At 40.7% G+C, this 23,747-nt stretch overlaps 1 protein-coding gene across 1 annotated transcript; it reads right to left on the minus strand.

Moving 5' to 3' along the window:
• Positions 1–11,039: 11,039 nt before the first annotated feature.
• On the minus strand, positions 11,040–23,573 carry ctsla (cathepsin La). The gene is made up of 8 exons (XM_043713315.2): positions 23,480–23,573; positions 22,654–22,777; positions 20,425–20,547; positions 19,950–20,105; positions 19,643–19,867; positions 16,325–16,493; positions 12,235–12,352; positions 11,040–11,557 (listed from the first exon to the last, which is right to left on the minus strand). The coding sequence occupies exons 2-8, from the start codon at positions 22,774–22,776 to the stop codon at positions 11,458–11,460; spliced, it is 1,014 nt and encodes a 337-aa protein (XP_043569250.1). The 5' UTR covers position 22,777; positions 23,480–23,573; the 3' UTR covers positions 11,040–11,457.
• Between the last annotated feature and the right edge of the window lie 174 nt (positions 23,574–23,747).

Genomic DNA, 23,747 nt, shown 5'->3' on the forward strand with positions numbered 1-23,747 from the left:
TCTTTGAATGCCACAACAGGTGCTGAAAATAATCAAGGGCAGGTAATGGAGTGCTGGCCCTTTAATATCTAGAGGACTGAAGTGTAAGGATGCAGAAGTTATGCTGCAGTTATACAGACAACCTGATTAGATCCTACTTGGAATACTGTGAGCACATTGGGCACTACACCTTAGGAAGGATATCTTGGCCTTGGACGGAGTATAATGTGAGTTTACAATAATGATACCTGGACTTCAAGGATTAAGATATAAGGAGAGATTACACAAATTAGATCTGTTTTCCCTAGAATTTAAATGGTTAAGGGGTGATCTGATCAAAGTCTTCAAGATACTAATGAGAAACATCAAGGTAGATAAAGATAAACTATTGCCTCAGGTTGGAGATTCCACAACTAGGGGCATGGTCTAAAAGTTAGGGCCAGCCTATTCAGGAGGGATATTAGGAAGCACTTCTACACACAAAGAATAGGTGATGTTTAAAACTCTTTTCCACAAATGGCAGTGGATCCTGATTAGTTAATTTTAAATGAGAGGCGTCCTTACAGATCAGCCATGACCTCATTGAATGACAGAAACAGGATTGGAGGGCTGAATGGCCTATTCCTGTTCCTATGAAGTAATGAATTGGAAAATACAAAATAGGGGTAGTGATGTAAAATATAAAAGTACATTAGATGTAATGGTAAAAATATGAGAGTAATAAAGGGTAGAAAAGATTTAATGCCTCTAAATAGCAATCGTTAAAATCTAGCTACAAAAGAATATGTGTCCGGATTTTCTGTACTTCTTCATACTTACATGGGCTACTACAATTAAAACAAATGCTGTTAAAGAGTATAGAATTCAGCTGGTTTGACACACTGAACTAACAATCAAGATGAAGGGACTTAGTTGAAGTTTATGAATGATAAAAATAAAACATCTACATGAAATTCTAGTGGAAATCCAGAATAAAAAGAAACAAATTTCAAATTAGAAATAAATCTATAAAAGTGCAGAACCAAAATGTTTTCTTTAAATAAGACAGATGAGCTAAGAGCATGGATTGACAAGTAGAATTGCAATACATTACCATCAGAGCAATGTGATGGAAGGAGAGCCAGGACTGGCAATTCAACATTCCGGAGTATTGAATCTTCAGGCAGAACAGGGGAAGGTGTAAAAGAGGTGGTGATATGGCACTAATAATTAAGGAATCAGTTAGTGCAATAAAGAAGATATGATATAATCCAAGAAGATATGTAGGTACAGTTTAGGAATGAAAGGGGCAGGCCCCCAAACTGTTAATGGACAATTGAGGAGCAGATATGTAGACAATTTACTGAGGCATGTAAAAACAATATTAGGGTAATTAGATTAGAAGATTTCAACTTCTCCAACATTAATTGGGATAAGTATAGCATAAAATGTTTAGAGGGGGCAGATTTTTTGAGATGTAATCAGAAGAGCTTTCCAGATCAACACATAGAAGGTCTAACAGGGGACGATGTGGTGTTGGACTTAATTCTGGGGAATGCAGCTGGAAAGTGCTCAAGGTGGCAGTGGGTGAGCATTTTAGTGACAACAACCACAACACTACGTGTTTTAGGCTGGCAATGGAAAAAGATGGACTGCAAAAAATGGCTTTTAGATTGGGGAAGGTGGATTTTATTAGAATCAGACAGATCTGGACACCAGAAACAGCTACCTGAAGGCAAATCTACAGCAGGACAAAAGCACGGGTTGGGACGGGGTGGGGAGGGGAGGGGTGATCAAAATGGAATTGGCAAGAGTACAGGCCCAACATATTGCCTTTACAGTACAAAACAACAGCAATTTTAAAAGCGAGAAGAACAGACAAAGGAAGCACATGGCGAGGTCAGTGCAGGAGAGAGAGAGAAAGAAACTGACACAGCAGTGAACCTGCACAGTTACTGCCTTTGCTGTTTGAATTCTTGTATCGCTGGAAATCGGAGTACGTCTGGGAAAATTAACAAACAGTGAAATTCACAACTGATCCTGGAAGAACTGTTTGGGCAAAGTTCACAGCACAGAAGCAGATAAGTCTATTGTTTTTAAGTGAGACCTACAGAAAGTCTGCAGTAGTAATTAGAGTGGGTTCTTTTTTGATTAAATGTTTTTTGAGATATGTCTCTTGATTAAGCTTAAAATATAAGCCATAACTATTAATTTAACCTGGGGAAGTGTTTTGTAGAAGAATAAGATGGTGTTATTTTCTGGTTCTGTAGATTGTGAAGTAGCAAAAATGGCCTTTAGTACAGTGATATGTGCTTCTTGTCAGATGTGGAAGTTTAAAGAGAGTTTAAGGGTTACTGCAGATTATATCTGCAATAAATGCTGTTGGTTGCAAATCTTGTCGGCTGGAGAGACAGTTAGAAGCAATAAAGAATTTGCAAAAGCAACAGTATGTCATGGATGGCAGTTATAGGAAGGGGGGAAAGTCTCAGATACAGTCACATAGATGGGTTAACTCCAGGAAAGGTAAGAGAAGTCGGCAGCTGGTGCAGGAGCCTTCTGTGGCTTTACACGTTTCAAACAAGTATGCTGTTTTGGAAAATGTAGGGGTGATGGATTCTCAGGGGAACATAGCATGAACAGCCAAGTTTCTGGTATTGAGACTGGCTCTAATGCAATGAGGGGTACGTCGTGTTACAAGAGAATTGTGTTAGGGGACTCTCTAGTCCGAGGTACAGACAGATGTTTCTGTGGCCAGCAGCCAAATATCAGAATGATGTGTTGCTTCCCTGGTGCCAGGATCAAGAGATCCTCAGAGAAGGTGCAGATTGTTCTCAAGGGGGAGAGGGGCCAGCAAGAGGTCATTACCCACATTGGAACCAATGACATCGGAAGGGAAAAGGTTGAGATTCTGAGGGGAGATTACAGAGAGTTACGCAGGAATTTAAAAAGGAGGTCCTCAAGAGTAGTAATATCTGGATTGCTCCTGGTGCTACGAGCTAGTGAGGGCAGGAAAAGGAGGATAGAGCAGATGAATGCATGGCTGAGGAGTTGGTGTATGGGAGAAGGATTCACATTTTTGGGCCATTTGAATCTCTTTTGGGGTAGAAGTGACCTGTACAAGAAAGACGGTTTACACCTAAATTGGAAGGGGACTAATATACTGGCAGGGAGTATTGCTAGAGCTACTCGGGAGGATTTGAAATAGTAAGGTCGGGGGGTGGACCCAGGGAGATAGTGAGGAAAGAGATCAATCTGAGACTGGTACAGCTGAGAACAGAAGTGAATCCAACAGTCAGGGCAGGCAGGGACAAGGTAGGACTAATAAATTAAACTGAATTTATTTAAATGCAAGGGGCCTAACAGGGAAGGCAGATGAACTCAGGGCATGGTTAGGAACATGGGACTGGGATATCATAGCAATTACCGAAACATGGCTCAGGGATGGGCAGGACTGGCAGCTTAATGTTCCAGGATACAAATGCGACAGGAAGGATAGAAAGGGAGGCAAGAGAGGAGGGGGAGTGGCATTTTTGATAAGGGATAGCATTACAGCTGTGCTGAGGGAGGATATTCCTGGAAATACATCCAGGGAAGTTAGTTGGGTGGAACTGACAAATAAGAAAGGGATGATCACCTTATTGGGATTGTATTATAGATCCCCTAATAGTCAGAGGGAAATTGAGAAACAAATTTGTAAGGAGATCTCAGCTATCTGTAAAAATAAGAGGGTGGTTATGGTAGGGGATTTTAACTTTCCAAACATTAACTGGGACTGCCATAGTGTTAAGGGTTTAGATGGAGAGGAATCTGTTAAGTGTCCACAAGAAATTTTTTTGATTCAGTATGTGGAGGTACCTACTAGAGAAGGTGCAAACCTTGACATACTCTTGGGAAATAAGGCAGGGCAGGTGACTGAGGTGTCAGTGGGGGGGAACTTTGGGGCCATAGACCATAATTCTATTAGATTTAACATAGTGATGGAAAAGGATAGACCAGATCTAAAAGTTGAAGTTCTAAGCTGGAGAAAGGCCAATTTTGATGGTATTATGCAAGAACTTTCAAAAGCTGACTTTGGGCAGATGTTCGCAGGTAATGGGATGACTGGAAAATGGGAAGCCTTCAGAAATGAGATAACGAGAATCCAGAGAAAGTATATTTCTGTTAGGGTGAAAGTAATGCATGGTAAGTATAGGGAATGCTGGATGACAAAAGAAATTGAGAGTTTGGTTAAGAAAAAGAAGGAAGCATTTGTAAGGTATAGATGGGGTAGATCAAGTGAATCCTTAGAAAGGTATAAAGGCAATAAGAGTATACTTAAGAGGGAAATAAGGAGGGCAAAAAGGGGACATGAAATAGCTTTGGCAAATAGAGTTAAGGAGAATCCAAAAGGTTTTTACAAATACTGTAAGGACAAAAGGATAACTAGGGAGAGAATAGGGCCCCTCAAAGATCAGCAAGTCAGCCTTTGTGTGGAGACGCAGAAAATGGGGAGATACTAAATGAATATTTTCCATCAGTATTTACTGTGGAAAAGGATCTGGAAGATATAGAAAGTAGCGAAATAGATGGTGACAATTTGCAAAATGTCCCTATTACAGAGGAGGAAGTGCTGGATATCTTGAAAAGCGTAAAGGTGAATACATCCTCAGGACCTGATCAAGTGTATCCTAGAACTCTGTGGGAAGCTAAAGAAGTGATTGTTGGGCCTCTTGCTGAGATATTTGTATCATCGATAGTCACAGGTGAGGTGTTGGAAGACTGGAGTTTGGCTAACGTGGTGCCACTGTTTAAGAAGCGTGGTAAGGACAAGCCAGGGAACTATAGACCAGTGAGCTTGATGTCAGTGCTGGGCAAGTTGTTGGAGGGAACCCTGAGAGACAGGATGTACATGTATTTGGAAAGGCAAGGACTGATTCGGGATAGTCACCATGGCTTTGTGCGTGAGAAATCATGTCTCACAAACTTGATTGAGTTTTTTGAAGAAGTAACAAAGAGGATTGATGAAGGCAGAGCAGTAGATGTGATCTACATGGACTTCAGTAAAGCGCTTGACAAGTTTTCCCATGAGAGACTGGTTAGCAAGGTTAGATCTCCCAGAAGAATGGGACAACTAGCCATTTGGGTACAGAACTGGCTCAAAGGTAGAAGACAGAGGGTGGTGGTTGAGGATTGTTTTTCAGACTGGAGGCCTGTGACCAGTGGAGTGCCACAAGGATCGGTGCTGGGTCCTCTACTTTTTGTCATTCACATAAATGATTTAGATGCGAGCATAAGAGGTACAGTTAGTAAGTTTACAGATGACACCAAAATTGGAGGTGTAGTGGACAGCGAAGAAGGTTACCTCAGATTACAATAGGATCTTGATCAGATGGGCCAATGGGCTGAGAAATGACAGATGGAGTTTAATTCAGATAAATGCGATGTGCTGCATTTTCGGAAAGCAAATCTTAGCAGGACTTATACACTTAATGGTAAGGTCCTAGAGAGTGTTGCTGAACAAAGTGCAGGTTCATAGCTCCTTGAAAGTGGAGTTGCAGGTAGATAGGATAGTGAAGAAGGAGCTTGGTATGCTTTCTTTTACTGGTAAAAGTATTGAGTACAGGAGTTGGGACGTCATGTTGCGGCTGTACGGGACATTGGTTAAGCCACTTTGGAATATTGCGTGCAATTCTGGTCTCCTTCCTATCGAAAAGATGTTGTGAAACTTGAAAGGGTTCAGAAAAGATTTACAAGGATGTTGCCAGTGTTGGAGGATTTGAGCTATGGGGAGAGGCTGAACAGGCTGGAGCTGTTTTCTCTGGAGCGTCGGAGGCTGAGGTGTGACCTTATAGAGGTTTACAAAATTATGAGGGACATGGATAGGGTAAATAGACAAAGTCTTTTCCCTGGGGTTGTGGAGTCCAAAACTGGAGGGTATAGGTTTGGGGTGAGAGGGGAAAGATATAAAAGAGACCTAAGGGGCAACGTTTTCACGCAGAGGGTGGTGCATGTATGGAATGAGCTGCCAGTGGAAGTGGTGGAAGCTGGTACAATTGCAATATTTAAGAAGCATTTGGATAGGTATATGAATAGGAAGGGTTTGGAGGGATATGGACCGGGTGCTGGCAGGTGGGACTAGATTGGGTTGGGATATCTAGTCGGCATGGACGGGTCGGACCGAAGGGTCTGTTTCCATGCTGTACATCTCTATGATTCTATGAAACAACAGCAACCACCCCAGACAACCTTGGGGGTTGTCGGGGAAATTCAGGCTGGATAAAAAGGAAAAGAAAGGTGTATAACAGGTGCAAAGGAAGAAAATCACTGGAGGTATAGACAGTGCAGGGGTTGGGTGAAAAGATGCATGAAAGAGCACTGGCAGGCAAGATTAGGGAGGATCCCAATATATTCTACAAGTATATCAAAAGGAAGAGAATAACCAATCAATGAGTTGGGACTTAACGGGAAATCTGTGCATGAATCCAAAGGACATAGGTAGAGTTTTAAATGAGAACTTCACGTTTTCTCCAGGAGAAGGAGATGTTGGTACACATTCAGCAAGGTGGACTGAGGGGTTCTTGAGCATGTGGCAAACATAAAAGTGAGCACATCCCAGGTTTGAATGAGTTATCGAGTCATACAGCCAATCCAACCAGTCCATGCTGACATAATCCCAAACTAGTCCTATCTGCCTGCACTTGGCTCATATTCTTCCAAACATTTCTTATTCATGTACTTATCTGAACATCTTTTAAATATTGTAACTGTACCCTCATTCATCACTTCATTTGGAAGTTCATTCTACACTTTATGTAAAAAAATTGGCCCAATTCTTTTTTAACTGTTTATCCTCTCACCCCCTCGTCTTGAAATCCCCCACTCTAGAGAAAGACACCTGCTATTCATCTTATCTATCCCCCTCATGATTTTAGAAACCTCTGAAAGGTCACCCCTCAACCTCCTTCAGGCTGTCCAACCTCTTCTTATAACTCAAACACTTCATTCCGGGCAACATCCTGGTAAATCCCTTCTGAACCCTCTCCAGCTTAAATGATATCCTTCCTACAACAGGGCAACCAGAACTGGAGAAGTATTCCAGTAAGAGGCCTCACTAACTTCTTGTACAACCTCAAAATAATGTCCCAACTCCTACACTAAAAGGTCAGAGCAATGAAGGCAAGAGTGCTAAACACCTTTTTAACCAGCCTACGTATATGTGATGCAAACCTCAAAGAATTATGTACCTAGATCTCTGATGTACAACACTACCCAAAGCCCTACTTTTACTTGTGCAAGTCTGCCTGGTTTGTTTTACCAAAACTGTGCATTTATCCAAAGTAAAGTCCATCTGCCACTCTTCAGCCCATTGACCCAATTGATCAAGATCTCTTTGCAAACTTGCATAATCTTCTTCACAGTCCACTTTACCATCAATTTTGGTGTCACCCACAAACTTACTAAAGCTTCCATATTCTCATCTAAATCATATTAGATAAATGACAAATGTAAATGGATCGATCCCTGTGGAATATTGCGGGTCACAGACCTCCAGTCTGAGAAAAACCCTCCACCCTCTCTGTCTCCTGCCGTTAAGTCAATTTTGTATCCAATTGACAAGTTCATCCTGAATCCCACGTAATCTAAAGAGAAAATGCTGGAAAATCTCAGCAGGTCTGGCAGCATCTGTAAGGAGAGAAAAGAGCCGACGTTTCGAGTCTGACACTTTGTCAAAGCTAAAAAAAGGGAGAAATGGGGAGGTATTTATACTAGGCCGATTCACTCCTCCAAATTATTGCTGTACCTGAACCTGTCTCTGGCCAGTCTGAAGTTGGAGGTTTCCAGCATCTGCAGTCATTGTTTTTACCACCCTGAAGTTGAATGCGCCCAGGCGGGCTCTGGTTTATGGGGAGAGAGCTCTCAGCATCGATTGCAAGAACCGCAAAGCTCAGTTCAGGTGTGGCCAGGCCTGCATACTGCTGCTGGAGTATGACAAAGCCAAGGACTTCCTACTGAGGGCACAGAAACTGGAGCCGTTCAATCCTGACGTGAACCGTGCCCTGGTGAAGCTGGACAGATGCTACCGAGAGTGGAGCTTGAAGGAGTAGGAGAGGTGTACCAGGATGTTTGCTGCCTGGGAACCTGCAGCAGTGAAAGATTAAAGGCTCCTCCAACAATCCTGGACAGTCTAATTGAGAAGTGGGACCAGTTTACAAAGAGAAGACAGTAAATAGGAAACTTACACATGTTTAAACGAGAGAAGGTGAGTCATGGGTTCAGAAGCAAAGATAGCAATAAAGAGGTGATAATGACAGTGCATGGAGAGCCTAGTATAAATACCTCCCTATTTCTCTTTTTTAGTTTTGACAAAGAGTCGATTAGACTCGAAAAGTCAGCTCTTTTCTCTCCTTACAGATGCTGCCAGACCTGCTGAGATTTTCCAGCATTTTCTCTTTTGGTTTCAGATTCCAGCATCTGCAGTAATTTACTTTTATCCCGTGTAATCTAACCTCACTAATTAGTCTATCATGTTGAATCTTGTCAAAGGCTTTACTTAAATCCAAGTAAACAATTTCTATGCTCTGTCCTCAATCTTCTTACTTCCTGTATCCCAGGAAACAAAGGGAGGAAATCACTGGGGCCCTGACCCAAATTTTTAATTCCTCTCTTGCCACAGATTAAGTACCAGAGGACTGGAGAACAGCTGGCATGATTCCATTTTTCAAGGTGGTAAAGATAAACCAGGGAATTACAGACCAGTGAATCTTTCATCAGTGGAAGGAAAACTCTTTGAAAAATTCTGGAGAGAATTAATCTTTATTTTGAGAGGAAAGGTTTGATCAAGAATAGCATAGCTTTGTTGGAGCAAAGTCATGCCTAACAAATCTGGTTGAATTTTGAAGAGGAGACTAAGTGTGCACATCAGGATGGTGCAGTTGATATGGATTCCAACAAGGCTTTTGATAAGGACACCAATGGGAGACTGATATAGAAGGTAAAAGCTCATGGGGATTCAGATTAACTTGGCAGGATGGATCCAAAACTGGCTTAGTGATGAGGCAAAGGGTAGAAAGTGGTTTGTGTGACTGGAAGCCAGACTCCAATGGCATAGCAGAGGAATCATTCCCAGGGTCTTTTCTTGACCATGATATATCCAAACAATGTAAATTAGAATGTTGGCCAGTGTGGGGGGGTAGGGGTTGAAGAGATGCAGGAGGAGGAGGAGAAGAGATAATTCAGTTTGTATGTGGTCAGCAATGACGAAAGTCTTGGGTTACAGAAGGAAATAAACGTTTGGGCAGATGGAACTTAACCCTGGTAAGTAGGTGGTGATACAAATAATAAGACAAGGGAGCACTCAAGGGAATGCTAAAACTCTCAGAAGTTCAGAGAGTGTGTTTGGGGTGCTTGACCACAAATCTGTTAAAAGGTGTCAAGGCAGGTTAATAGTTAAAGCAGCACACATGACACACACCTTTAACAGTTGAGGCATAGATTACAAGAGCAGGGCGGTTATGTCTGAAGCTATAAAGAACTGCAGTTAAGTTACAGCTGGATTAGCTTGTGCAGGATGGTGACCACAGTACAGGATGGGTGCGATTGTATTGTAGGGGATACAGAGGAGTAACCAAAATATTGCTGACTGGATAAGCTCAGTTTGTTTTTTGAGCAGAGAAGGTTGAGGGTCCTGTTAGAGAGGTAAAGGTTTGGGGGCACTGAGAGTTGAAGGATCAATGACAAGGGAACACACTTTAAAAAAAGGTGGAAAGTATAAGGTTTAGAGGGGATTTGAGGAAACAGATTTCATATAAGGGTGATGGCATCTACATGCATTACCTACCAGACACAGGTACAACCCTTAAAAAGTATCTGCACAAGCACGAAGTTTCAAAACATTCAAAAGCTATGGACCAAGTGTGGGAAAGTAAGACCGTGCAGATGGTACTGTTTTGGCAGATGGATTCAATGGGATGAAGGGCCTCTTCTGTAAGATGTTGCCAATGCAATGCTACAGCGAGAGGTAACTAAGTGTTTGAAAAGAAGTCAAAAGAAAGCAAAACTAGTTAGGGTAATATTCTACAATTGTACAATTAGAAGAGGTGACATATTGAATGTTAGCTAGATAGCATGCTGAACTACAAAGCAGGACTGTTCCATAATCCATGTTATAACTGATCAGAAATACAATTATGAATGGACATAAAATGTAAGTCTTCACAGTGATGCTCACATCCCATGAATAAAGTGTAACTATTGATTGCAAAAAACAATACTTACTCCATCCATGTTGGCCAGATCATCACTATGGTCATAGCAGTGTGATATAATCAGCTCATCGCTGGAGCATTACATAGCCAAAGCTTTTTTGACTTGGAGAGCACTTGCTAAAAGAATACATTTTAAAAAGGAAAATGAGGAACATGTTAACCTCATGGCATTATATAAAAAAAACAAAAGGCTGTACATGAACACCATTTTTATTTTTTTAAAAAATCAGGATAAGAAAGCCACTTTAAAAATGCATTTGGAATTGTTTCAGTTATGATAGCAGCAGATTCAATAGTACCATTCAGATAATTGGATAAGTACTTGAAGGGAAGAAAATACAAGAAGTTGCAGGGGGAAGAAATATACAATGGATGAGGGATAGTAGAGCTTTCCAAAGAACCAACAAAGCACCACAGACTCAATGGCATCCTGTGTGCAGTATTAATTCACGTTGCAGTCTCTAGCAGAGATTGAAATATCCAAGGGCTAGACTAGTGTTTGATTTCTCCCCCTTCAGGAGATTCTAAAGTTATCAAGTACCAGTCCTGATCTGCAGTACACAAAGTTGTCACCCAGTTCTCAGAATTCCATCATTACTACATTGGAAGCTTATTTTACGAGATGCAGGGCAGAAGACAGGACTAGACATCCTACAAAGTCAACATTCCCATTGTTCTTGATCTTTCTCAGAAGCAATTCATGCACAATTGCTGTGTTATGGATTCATCAAACACCCCTCCAGTTGTAGATATTGTTCCATCAGAACAGCATATTTTAAATTCATGATAGCTACTCAAAACATGTAGATTTGGAAGAATTCATAATAACAATGGACATAAGAGCAACATTTTATTATGCATTGCTCAGCAGTTACACAGTTTAAAAACACTAAATGACAGTTAGTTGAACATCTCATAAATGAATCAATTTGGCATGAAGTATTTCATAAAACAGCTTATTAAAAAATTGTAATTATGTAACACTAGCTGAAAGTTAACATTTATGTTGCTTTTTTCCCCCCCATCTGTTTCCAATGGTCAGGCCATTCAAACCAGTCTTCTTTCAATTGAGTTTTCTAGTTTGACAACAGAATCCAATAACAAAATCAGAACAGCTCCAGATAAAAGGAAAATTCAATTCCGGCAGGGAAATAATAGAACACCTTCATGTCCGGGACAGCTGGCTTATTGAAACGTCTAGAGCACAGCATCTTAATACTCATTAACTTATATTTCAAATAAGGCAATTCAATATTTATACTAGAGGGTAGCTTGCTGCTGTTGCAATTCCACAGTTGTTATGTCTGTTTCTGGCCATCAGTATATATCCTTTGTCACCCCACTGGTCACTCCAGCTATGAAACAGGAAAAGAAAAATTAACATGTATTCAGACAAAAAACAAAGCCCCAGCAAGCACTCAGACTGAACTTTAATATCCTCGATTATAAACTAGAAAAATAATGTTAACTATTACCTTATTTCTTTAATTTATACTTATTCTATGAAAGTCGGTTAAGGTTTTAAAAACTTTGTTTCTTCTACTATTTTGTACCCAAATGGCATGGTGGCTCAGTGGTTAGCACTGCTGCTTCACAGCATTAGATTCCAGCCTCAGGCAACCGTGTGGTGTTTGTACATTCTCCCAGTGTCTGCACGGGTTTCCTCCGGGTACTCCGGTTTCCTCCCACAGTCTAAAGATGTGCAGGTCAGGTGAATTGGCCATGCTAAATTGCCCATAGTGTTTAGGAATGTGTAGGTTAGGTGCAATAGTCAGGGATACATGTCAGACAATAGAGCAGGGGAATGGGTCTGGGTGGGTTAAGTTTCAGAGGGTCAGTGTGGATTTGTTGGGCGAAAGGGTCTGTTGCCAAACTGTAGAGATTCTGGTGATTCTATGGGGGTACTTTTATACTTAGGGTGATGCCATGTGTAGAGACATTAGACACTTTTCACTATACTCCTGTGCTTAAAGTACATATGACAAAAATCTAAATCTAAAAGTTAAACTGGACACTTTTAATAAAGGGGTACCTGTTTTTTACGATCCAAAATTTATCTCCATCTACGTCATCTCTTTCATAACCATATCCTACTACTAGTACACCATGGTCAAGGTCTTTTGAGCTGCAGTCAACTTCATAGTAGATACCTAGCAATGAAAAAAATAAAGTTAAGTTTCAATCTGGACTGGAAGAAATATATTCCCATCATAGGAAATATATTCGCATCATACTGGGTTTCTCCAGTAATTTTTGATTCTTGTTTCACCAGGATGATGCTTGCGATGGAGCATTGCAACTGAAGAGACTGGACGAGCTCAGGAACTTTACAGTAGAAAAAAAGTGAGGGGTGCCTAGTGGAGGTGTACAAAGTTATGAAGGCCATGGACAGGGTAAACAAAAACAAACACAAAAACACGAACGATTCTCCTTAGTCAAAATGATCAATAAAAAGGAGACACTATTTTAAAATAAAAAGTAGGAAGTCTGGAGGGCATTTGAGGAAAAGCTCTGGCACCCAGTTGATGGAATCCGGAATGCATTGCCTGGAAGAGGATTGGAGGCAGGAAACCTCAAACTTATAAAAAAAAAAGTCATAACATAGAACACAAAAGGGACTCGTGCAGAAAAAGTGGGACTAGTATATATTTGGTGGTCCAGCCTTGATGGGCCAATGACCTGTTTTGCACTGTATGATCCTTTGATTATTCTATGAGAGACCAAGCATTCAACTTTTATTTTCTGTCAGTGTTTATTTTCACATCCATTTTGCCTCAAGTCTTGTACAGAAGTCAATTTGGATAAACCATCTGCCTATTAAGAAACAACACAGCAACTGCTGGTACTGTAGCAGGCCATGGCAATGAAAAAAAGACAGTACCAGTAATCCTCATTCTTAAAGTAATCCCAGTATAGAGTTTGGATACAATATAAAATTGACCATTAACTCCTCAGAATGGCCAGTTGGATTTTCAACCAAGCTGTTGCAGTACAGGGTAATATTTTTGGACTTGGGCAAAGAAGTGGAAGAGAAAAGGAAACTGAGTGGTTAGCAGTGCTGCCTCACAGCACCAAAATCCCAGGTTCGATTCCAGCCTCGGGCGACTGTCTGAGAAGTTTGCACATTCTCCCAGTGTCTGCGTGGGTTTCCTCCCAAAGTCCAAAGATGTGCAGGTTAGGTGAATTGGCCATGCTAAATTGCCTTGAGTGTTTGATGCATTAGTCAGGGGTAAATGTAGGGGAATGGGTCTGGGTGGGTTGCTCTTCGGTAGGTCAGTGTGGACTTGTTGGGCTGAAGGGCCTGTTTCCACACTATAGGGAATCTAATCCAAAATCAGCATGGCTTTGCCTTAAGACAAAATAGAATCATTTTTCTAATCACTTACTGGTTGGTCATTGGGTGTGATTGTCATTTTCAGATCAAGTCCTTCTCTCCCCAACCCACCAAATAGAATGAAGATAGTTTTATCAATGCGGGTTAATTTCTTTCAACTTTGGACAGTCTCATCTGAAACAGCCATCAAACATGTTTGTAGGCAGCTGGGACATGGGCATAAACAGCCCACATAAGACAAAGGCACAAGTAGGCAGACAAAACATACAATAGTATTTGTAAGGCGATCACAGTTTTAATTTTAAATTTTCCAAACATAGACTAGGACATAAGTGTTAAGGGCTTGATACAGAGGAAGCTGCACAAGAAAAAAAGGTTCTGATTAAGTATGTAGATGTATCTACTAGAGAAGGTATAAAACTTGTCCTGCCTTATTTCCCCCAAGAGGTCAAGTGACTTGAGGGGTCAATGGGGGGAGCACTTTATGACCGGTGACTATATGGTCAGAATGACAAAATAATGACAGAATAAGATAGACCAGACCGAAAAGTTAAACAAGAGTAAGGCCAGTTTTGAAGGTATTAGGCCAGAACTTTCAAAGGCTGATTTTGGGATGTGGATGTTTGCAGGATAAAAAGGGTCGCATGGAAAACATGAAGCCTTCAAAAGAGTGTGTCCAGTGATCATATGCTCCTATTAGGGCAAAGGAAATGCTGAACGACTAGAGAAATTGAGGATGCAGTCAAGAAAAAGAAAGAATCATATTTCAAGTATAGACAGCAGAGATAGAATGATTCTTGAGAGTATAAAGGGAGTAGGAGTGTTAGTGGGAAAATCAGGAGGACAAGAGAGAGAATACAAAATAGCTTTAGCAAATAGGAATAACGACAGGTGAAGTGCAAGAAGACTACAGGTTGGCTAACCTTGTGCTACTAATTAAGAAGAAAGGTGGCATTGAAAGGCCAGGGAACTATAGACTGGTCAATCTGATATCAGTGGTGAGCAAGCTGTTGAAGGGAATCCCAAGGGACAGGATCTGCACAGCAAGGACTGGTATTTGGAACTGCAAGGACTGATCAGGGATAGTCAACATGGTTTTACGCAAGGAAAATCATGTCTCACAAATTTGGTTAAGTTCTTTGAATTAGTAACAAAGACGATTGATGAGGGTAGAGCGGTGAATGTGATCTATATGGACTTCAGTAAGGCATTAAGAGAACGTTCCTCATGGGAGAGCAAGGTTAGATCACATGGAATACAGCCAGAACTAGCCATCTGGAAAGAGAACTGGCTTGTAAAAGGGAGAGACGGGGTGGTGCTGGAGGGTTGCTTTACAAATTGGAGGCATGTGACCAGCAGGGTGCCACACGAATCAGTGCTGAGGGCACTATTTTGTCATTTATATCAATAATTTGGATATGAACATAGGAAGTATGCAGATGACACCAAAATTGGAGGTGTTAGTGGACAGTGAAGGAGGGTACCTCAGAGTACAATGGGATCGTGATCAGATGAGCCAATGGGCCGAGTGGCAGCAGATAGAGTTTAGCTTAGACAAAGTGGGAGGTGCTGCATTTTTGGAAAGGCAAATCAGGGCTGGTCTTATAAACTTAATGGGAAGGTCCGGGGGGGGGTGTTGCTGAACAAAACAAAATTAACACCACCACCTTGCAGTGCAGGTTCAGAGTTCAGAATCACGCGTACATAGGATAATAAAGAAAAAAAAAGGGTTTGGTATGCTTTCCTTTATTGGTCAAAGGACAGAGTGTAGGTGTTGGGAGATCATGTTATGGCTGTACAGGACATTGGCTAGGCCAATGAGTATTGCATGCAATTTTGGTCTCTGTTCTATAGGAATGTTCTGAAAGTTGAAAGCGTTGAGAAAAGATTTACAAGGATGTTGCCAGAGTTGGAGGGTTTGAGTTATAGGGAGAGGGTGAAGAGCCTGGGGCTGCTTTCCTTGGAATATCAAAGGCGGAGGGCTGCCCTTAAAAAAAAAGGTTTATAGAATCATGAGGGATATGAATAGAATAGACTGTCTTTTTCCTGGTGTAGGGGAAGAAAGAGCCCAAAACCAGAGGGCACAGGTTTTAAAAAGGTGAGGGGGAAAGATTTTTTAAAGACCCTAAGGGGCAACTTTTTCCAAAGAGTTCAGTGCGTGTATGAAATGAGCTGCCAGAGGAAGTAGTGAAGGCTGGTACAATTACAATGTTTTTTTTTAAAGAAAAAAAAGGCATCTGGATGGGTATATGAATAGGAAGGATTTAGACAGATATGGGCCGAATGCTGGCAAATGGGCTAGATTAATTTAGGATAACTGGTCGGCATGGAGCAGTTGTACCGAAGGGTCTGATCCATGCTGTACATCTGACTTTATGGTACCTTGACTCATTGGTGTATCACTAAGACCAAATCTTCTCACTTGGGAAGAGACCAGAATCGGAAGGATCCCAAATACCACTCCAGAAATAGCAGTGCAAACAGAACGTACACACAGTCATGAGTTAAACATTACTCTCAAACTATATTACAGTTATCGCCTACTTGGTAAGATGATGATGATATTAGAGTCAGAGTATCTTAACATTTCACGCAATGATATCCATGAAAAGTCATTACCAGAATGAATCAACTGTTTTCTCTCCATGGATACTTCTAGACTAGCAATGCATTAAGTGTTTTGTGTTTATTCAGAGTTCCAGCACATTTTTCTTTCATAGTAGGTAAAAGAAATCCTGTACATATGGTTAGTGACTATATTTCAGCAGTTACATCAAGTGACTCTTACCAGATTCATAGAACTGGAATGACTCATGGCTTGCATCAATGGCTACAGAAACCGGTCCAACTTCAGCAACCGCTTTCATCATGGCTCTCTCGTTACCACTGGCAATATCTACAAACCCAGTATCATTAGCAGCATTGTATGTGGGATCATAGTGACAAGGATTATCATCCTAAAATAGAAAAGCAAAATACACAGATTAACGTCAATGCTTCAAAATTAGAAATATGTTTACAGCCAAACGGAAAGAAAGTGGGTACTCATTGCATCAATTAATTAGGAAAAAACCTCTTTGGAAAAGTTAGAGTGGAGAGAAAGATTGGGCATTACAGTGAAGTACACAATTCAGACTAAGATACAGGGTTGATGTCAGCCACGTGCAGTTAGGAGATAGTGAAGGTATCACAGTGGACTTCAACATTCTATAAAACAAGACAGTCAACCAACTATCCAGTCATACCTAAAATGCATTGATGAGAAATTGGCACTGGAGGACTTGTAACAAAAGAAACAGCACCAGAGAAAAATACCCCAAAAGTATTGTATCTTGGTAGTCATAATTGAACTAATAAAGAATAAAAATCTAATTTTTCTAGGTCATGGTTGTTGAAAGCTAACAGTATTGCACAAATTCATAGTACTGGTTATTGTGCTAGTAAACAGATGTAAATAAGATTCAGCTATTCTTTTGTGGGCGGCACGGTGGCACAGTAGTTAGCACTGCTGCCTCACAGCGCCTGAGACCCGGGTTCAATTCCCGCCTCAGGCGACTGACTGTGTGGAGTTTGCACGTTCTCCCAGTGTCTGCGTGGGTTTCCTCCGGGTGCTCCGGTTTCCTCCCATAGTCCAAAAAGATGTGCAGGGTCAGGTGAATTGGCCATGCTAAATTGCCCGTAGTGTTAGGTAAGGGGTAAATGTAGGGGTATGGGTGGGTTTCGCTTCGGCGGGTCGGTGTGGACTTGTTGGGCCGAAGGGCCTGTTTCTACACTGTAATGTAATCTAATCTAATAACAACATTCTATACTATTATACAATCACTCATAAGAAGCCACAATATACGCACACACAGTCAGTAAAGTTACCAAGTTATGAATTGTCAGCACTGATAGATGTGAAAATATTTTCCATTTTTTGGTAATCACTCATACACAAAGCAGAAATCTACTGCTTTTGTTTAAAACACATTAAAACAAGTGTTCTTGGCATATTGTGTATAAGAATTTGAGCAACAGTCAACATGAAATCTCTCCACTGGTATAGGAACATTAAATAAACTGTAAAGATAAGGTTTGGTAGTTAGTGGAAATCATCCCAATGTTCATGGAAACATGCAGTCAAACATACTTGGGAGAAGGCAGGATGAGTACTTCAATTTTTTTTTCCCAATTACTAAGGCTTTCGAACAACAAGAGGCAAATAAATGAACTGCAAATTTGTCTGGATTTGTTCACGTTTCAGTACCATTGTCACCTGAGGAGGTGTTGAGACTTGGCACGAATTAATGTGGTAAGGGCTTTTGTTTAAATAAAAAAATCTCATTGGGTGCTGGTGCTTATTTTGGTGCTGAATCTTTATCCGTCTTGTAATGAAGGATATGACAATCAATTATGAATAACCACAGCCTTTTTAACAGTACAATATTTGTAATTCAGTTTGCATCTCATTGTTACCTGAAATGGAGCATTTCACAGGGCAGTTGTGTCTCAACCACAATGCAGTGGCTCTGGAGTCACATGAAGGCTGGATCAAGATAAGATGGTAGATTTCCTTCTCTCAATGTCGTCAGTGATCCAGGTGGATTTGTGACAGCTGACAATGGTTACACGCCCAACTTTAGACTAATTTATAAATCCAGGTTTAATGCTGTGGTTGGATTCAAACCCATGTCCCCAGAATACTAGTCAGAGCTTCTCAAATACTAATGCAGTTATTACCACATCACCACCTCCCTGAAAATATTCTTCCAATCTTATCGAGGTATAGCCAGAGAATCACATAAAATGGTTTTCCTTCCTATACCTGTTCCACTACCCCTACAGTGGATCTTGACCCCCACCCTTTTTCTTATGCATCTGCTCCCAGTAGCATTAAGCAAAATAGAAACAGCAGCAGCAATTTAGCATTTTGAACCTGCTCCCCTTAATAGGATCATTCAAAATGCATAGCAATTTCACGTTCCCATCTCCTCCCAATAACCTTTCATTTCATTGCCTAACAAACAAAAGCTACCTCTCCCTTTAAAAAAAGTCTTCAATCACATCACCTTCATTGCCTTCCAAGGCAACATTCCAAAAGATGCACAAATTTTAAAGTTTTCTTCACTCTTTAATTTTAAAACAGTGCCCCTAATTCTGAAGTCATCCATTGGAAGAAACATCCCTTTTCAAGTGCTGCTAGTTATGAAATTTCAGGATCTTATACACTATAGGCAAGCCCAGTCTGTATAGATTTATCGTACATGGCAATCTACTCAATTTGAAGGCATTAATATCTTTCCCATCCATTCTGACAAAGTCAGCTTTTCTTCACCACCACTCCTCGTTTGGACTCTACCAGTCTGCTTATCTGACATTCAACACTGCATGAGCAGATGATTTCCTCAATTAAAACATTTGAATGTACACTAAACTTTTTTTTTCACAACTACCAACTCCACCTCGATCTTTGGCAAGTTTGATTTAAATCAGTCTGTTCTAAAACCGATATCACATTTGATCCCAAGATAAAAAAGTTTCCAATTGTCAATCCCATCACTCAAACTACTCATTGCCATAAATGTTACTGGACTTTCAGATGCAGACAAACAGAGATGGATGAAGCTCGGAATTCAAGTCTTTCCTTATGGATCAGGCTATTCCAATGCACAATTGCCGATACATATTCCACTCCTTTAAACCTGGAGGTCATCTAAACCTGCTGCCTATGTCCAAACTTGTAGAAGGCTCTGTGCTTGCTAACCTACATTATGTCTAGAGCAATTAATACATCAATGTAAAAATTCTCATTCTTATTTTCATAAGATCTTACAGGGCAGAAGCCCAACTCCTTCCTATTGTGGAAAACTATCCTAGTACCACAACCGTCTGCAACATCGGTCCCCCTCTAAATCTGATCTCAAACACACGTTCAATTTTAGGTATTCCACAATTTGCCTCAGACCTCCCTGGACCTCCATGTGACTTTCTACCTCAGATCTTCTTTTGTAAAATATAAAAGCATATATAATATGAAGCAAAGTGAAAGAAAATATGGCTACACTAAAACTGTTAACACTGAAATTCTGGAAATAAGTTGGGTGAATGGCAAGCATTTAAAGTTTACCGTTCCAAGATAAGGATAGGACTCCTCGGAGTCAATTCCGCCATTATCCTGTACATATTGGAATGCCTGGTCCATCAGTCCACCATTACATCCTTCATTTCCCTCAGGTTTAGAACAATCCACAAGATTCTGTTCACTGAGTGAGACAAGCTTGCCAGTCTTTCTGAAGTGCTGGCCTTCAAGGGCTCCAGTGGTACTGAATGCCCAGCATGAACCACATTGACCCTATAAAAATAGATGGTGTTATTATATTGCTTTCAATTTGTAGAAATAACTGGATTGCACTGTATAATTCATAAATAATGACCTGGTCTTTAACTGGAGTGACATATCCATGTTTACGCCAATCAACCTTCCTGGGTGCCTCCAGAAAGTTGGGCTCCAAATATAGAGAACCTCGAGTCTTCTTCACAGTTTGTTTTGACTTATACCCATTCATAACCTGTCTGAATTCTTCATTCGGCTATCGAGCAGAAAACATACTCATTACAGCAAGAAATTTCACACGGAAGTGAAACAGCAAAATCATTTAGGAAAGCATATGTACTGTACATTCCTAAAGTAGGTTTACTTAACTATCGAGAGCACTTTTCACAAATAAAAACACTGGATCCAAATGAAGTGACACTCGAAATAATATCATTCCCAGTTCAAAGTTACAATTTAGTTATATTAACTTTGTTTGAGACTGAGAATAGTCTTATACAGTAGTCAGATTTTATTATGTATAATTAGGGATTAGGACACTATGAACATTTCTAGCAAGACATTCAACTACCCACCATGTCTCCAAAGTGGTTCATTCCCATTTTGAATGAATGTTTTCCAAGTGAATATTCTAAGTTGTGAAGTTCAATTTTTCGAAGGTTCTTTTCCCACACCATTCTTCTCCAACCTTCTTCTCTCTGAAAGAAGACTATAATTATAACCTCCAGCTTGACACCAAACCATTTTTTACATTTTTTTTTACATTACAGTGTGGAAACAGGCCCTTCGGCCCAACAAGTCCACACCGACCCGCCGAAGCGCAACCCACCCATTCCCCTATATTTATCCCTTCACCTAACATTACGGGCAATTTAGCATGGCCAATTCACCTGACCTGCACATCTTTGGACTGGGGGAGGAAACCAGAGCACCCGGAGGAAACCCACGCAGACACGGGGAGAACATGCAAACTCCACACAGTCAGTCGCCTGAGGCGGGAATTGAACCCGGGTCTCTGGCGCTGTGAGGCAGCAGTGCTAACCACTGTGCCGCCAGATTGAGATATTTGAATGGATGGATACAAGTTTAGTCAAAGCATGCTAGTTAGAGAAGTATAACCATCTTACAATATAGGTAATTGAAGGCACAGCCAATAATGAAGTTTTAAAAATCAATGTACTAATAAGGCCAGAATTAGATAAGGGTTGTGAAGTTCAGGAAGATCACAAGATTTAGGGTACAGAGCAGCAGGAAGGATTTCAAAACAAGGCTAAGAGTTGAAAGTGGCATTGCATAACCAGGAGACAATGGCCGAACAGAGGCATGAAAGGTGAATAGGGTTTGGTGCAAGTTAGACCACAAGCAGGGATTTGAATGATCTTCAATGTATACAGACTGGCACATAGTATGTTGCAACAGTCAAGCATAAAAGGAACAAAGGCACAGGTGGCCGTCGAACCAGATGAATCGAGTCATCCAGCACAGAAACAGACCCTTCGGTCCAACCAACCCGTGTCAAATATAAATCCAAACTAAACTAATCCCACCTGCCTGCTTCTGGCCTGTATCCCTCCGAACCTTACCTATTCAAGTACTTATCCAAATCTCTTTTAAAATGTTGTAATTGAACCTACATCCACCACTTCTTCAAGATGTTCATTCCACATGCGACTACCCTCTGAAAAAAAAGTTTGCTCCACCTCATGTCTTTTTTAAAAAATCTTCCTTCTCTCACCTTAAAAATGTGCTCCCAGTCTTGAAAACCCCATCTTAGGGAAAAGACATCTGCCATTAACTCTATCTATGCCCCTCATGATTTCATAAACTGATATAAAGGTCACCTCTCAACGTCCTACATTCCAGTGAAAAATTGCAGTATATCCTGCCTCCTCTTATAATTCATAACCTGCAACATCCTAGTAAATCTCTTCTGAACCCTCTCCAGCTTAATGATATCCTTCCTGTAACTGGGCAACCAAAACATCAAAATTTACTCGCAGTTCTCTAGTCTCCATTTCTTTCTCCACTGTAAAAACTGATATGAAATATTCATTTATTTCTCCCATCTCCTGGAATTCAACACAAGGATGACCTCCTTGATCTTTAAAGGTGCCCTACCCTCTTACTCAGTGTACTGGTTGCATTTTTTTTGATTATCCTTAACCTTATCTACCAATTCTCTCTCATATCCTCTTTCTTTGCCTTTCTAATTTCACTCTTAAGAATGCACCAAGTCAGGCTTTGTTAGAGGAGGCAAAAAACTAACTATCTTCTGGCAAATGCCAGAAATTCATTCCAGGGTGTCAGATGCAAATATAGTCTGGTTCAGCCTTACATTATAGCTTTAGCATTGGTCTGAGTCAGTAGCTATGGAATAACTTATAACAGGGAGTGCAGACAATAGCTATATTATTTAAGCAGAGGATCAATCTCCTTATCTCATATTGGACGAGCAGCACACCAGACAACTTAGTAATGGTGCAACACAGCATTTAGTGTCCTTTTGGCATTTGTGGAAACTAATGCTATATGTTTTAAAGATATCAGCAAGGCGTCCAAGGGTCGATTAGGGAATACCAGAGGTAATGATTCAGGAACTCAAAGAGAAATCACTAAAAGTTACAATTAGATAGCAGAGAACCATTCTGCCAAACTGTGCAACAATGGAACAAGGTGTGGTCAGCCATGCCAAAGGATGCAAACAAAGGAAAACCGACTTTTGTCAGTCACATAGGATGGGATTCCTATGACGTAGATGAAAACTCAGCCAATAAATTAGACAAGATTTATCAAAACCATATTACCTGCTCATAACTTTTGTGATGCCAACTCTTCCACTGCTTCCAAGGTTCATTCAATAGAGGATTGAAGCTTGGGGCTGCAAACACTCCCATCAAGCACAAAGGAAATACACAGAAGATCTTCATCCTAGGGAAGATCATGGATGAAAGTTCACATCTCCCCAACATTAAGTATGATGTAATCAGTTCAGAGCTTTATATTATTCTGTCCCCAGGTAACAGTGGACTTTGGGTGTAGTCCAATATATGACATGTACTTTTAAGAGCTACATACACGAAAAAAAGTCTTTTAAAAAAACTCCCGGATCAATAGGAATTCAAAGATTTATTTGCCCAGCAGTTAATAAAGAAAATTGGCACTTTCCAGTCAAAGTAATCAATCGGATAAATTTTCGCTACAACGGGGATAACTTTGTTTTGCAGGATTTCTAACTCCCGGATTATAAATCTAAGCATTTGCTCTGAGTCAGGAGAGCACGTCATACGGGAGCTGAGCCTAGCTACAGAAGAGGCAGCATTTCGTAAGGATTTTTGGAAAACCAGGTCGACTGATTCACTAGTAACCGAACCAAGACGAGTTTTCGTACCAATTGAACTGTTTTTTTTTCTGGGGAATAGACTGTAAAGCTCAATTTCATTCGCTCAGATAAGGAAAGGCCGAAACATTTCCAGCAAAATGTTCGATTTAGCTGCATTTTAAAAGAAAAACACAATACATTGTCCCTATTATCCCAGCTTTTCCAAGCCAACCGACTTAGAAACAGCCCAGACAATATCGAATTCTTATGATTTTGGCTCTACATTTTAAAAAATAAAACCTGACACTTACTTTCTGGAGTAAGGTATTTGGAAAAGCAATGGTGAGAAGAGCGATTCCAGTGATGCAACTGAACAATAACCTCGACCCTCCTGCTCCCGGACCGCGCTCTAAAGTACTCGCGAGCGCCACCTCTATTTATAAAGGCCCTATCTCCAGCTGGATACATTCTCAGCGCTGATTGGCGAGGCCGTGCGATCACGTGATACCACACCCAGTCACGAGACTCCGTGTTCAGTGTGATCCACATGACAAGGTTGCACCGTTTGCGATGTGTTAG

The sequence above is a fragment of the Chiloscyllium plagiosum genome, unplaced genomic scaffold (assembly GCF_037043375.1).
Source record: "Chiloscyllium plagiosum isolate Xiang-an unplaced genomic scaffold, Cpla_swu_hap1 HiC_scaffold_2, whole genome shotgun sequence".
Lineage (NCBI taxonomy): Eukaryota > Metazoa > Chordata > Chondrichthyes > Orectolobiformes > Hemiscylliidae > Chiloscyllium > Chiloscyllium plagiosum.

Coding starts and splice junctions, on each gene's coding strand:
- ctsla (XM_043713315.2), bottom strand. CDS start 22,776: ATGAAGATCTTCTGTGTATTTCCTTTGTGCTTGATGGGAGTGTTTGCA. Junction 12,353..16,324: donor ATTCCAGTTCTATGAATCTG/GTAAGAGTCACT, acceptor TTTCATTGCTAG/GTATCTACTATGAAGTTGAC. Junction 11,558..12,234: donor TTTTGGATCGTAAAAAACAG/GTACCCCTTTAT, acceptor CCTGTTTCATAG/CTGGAGTGACCAGTGGGGTG.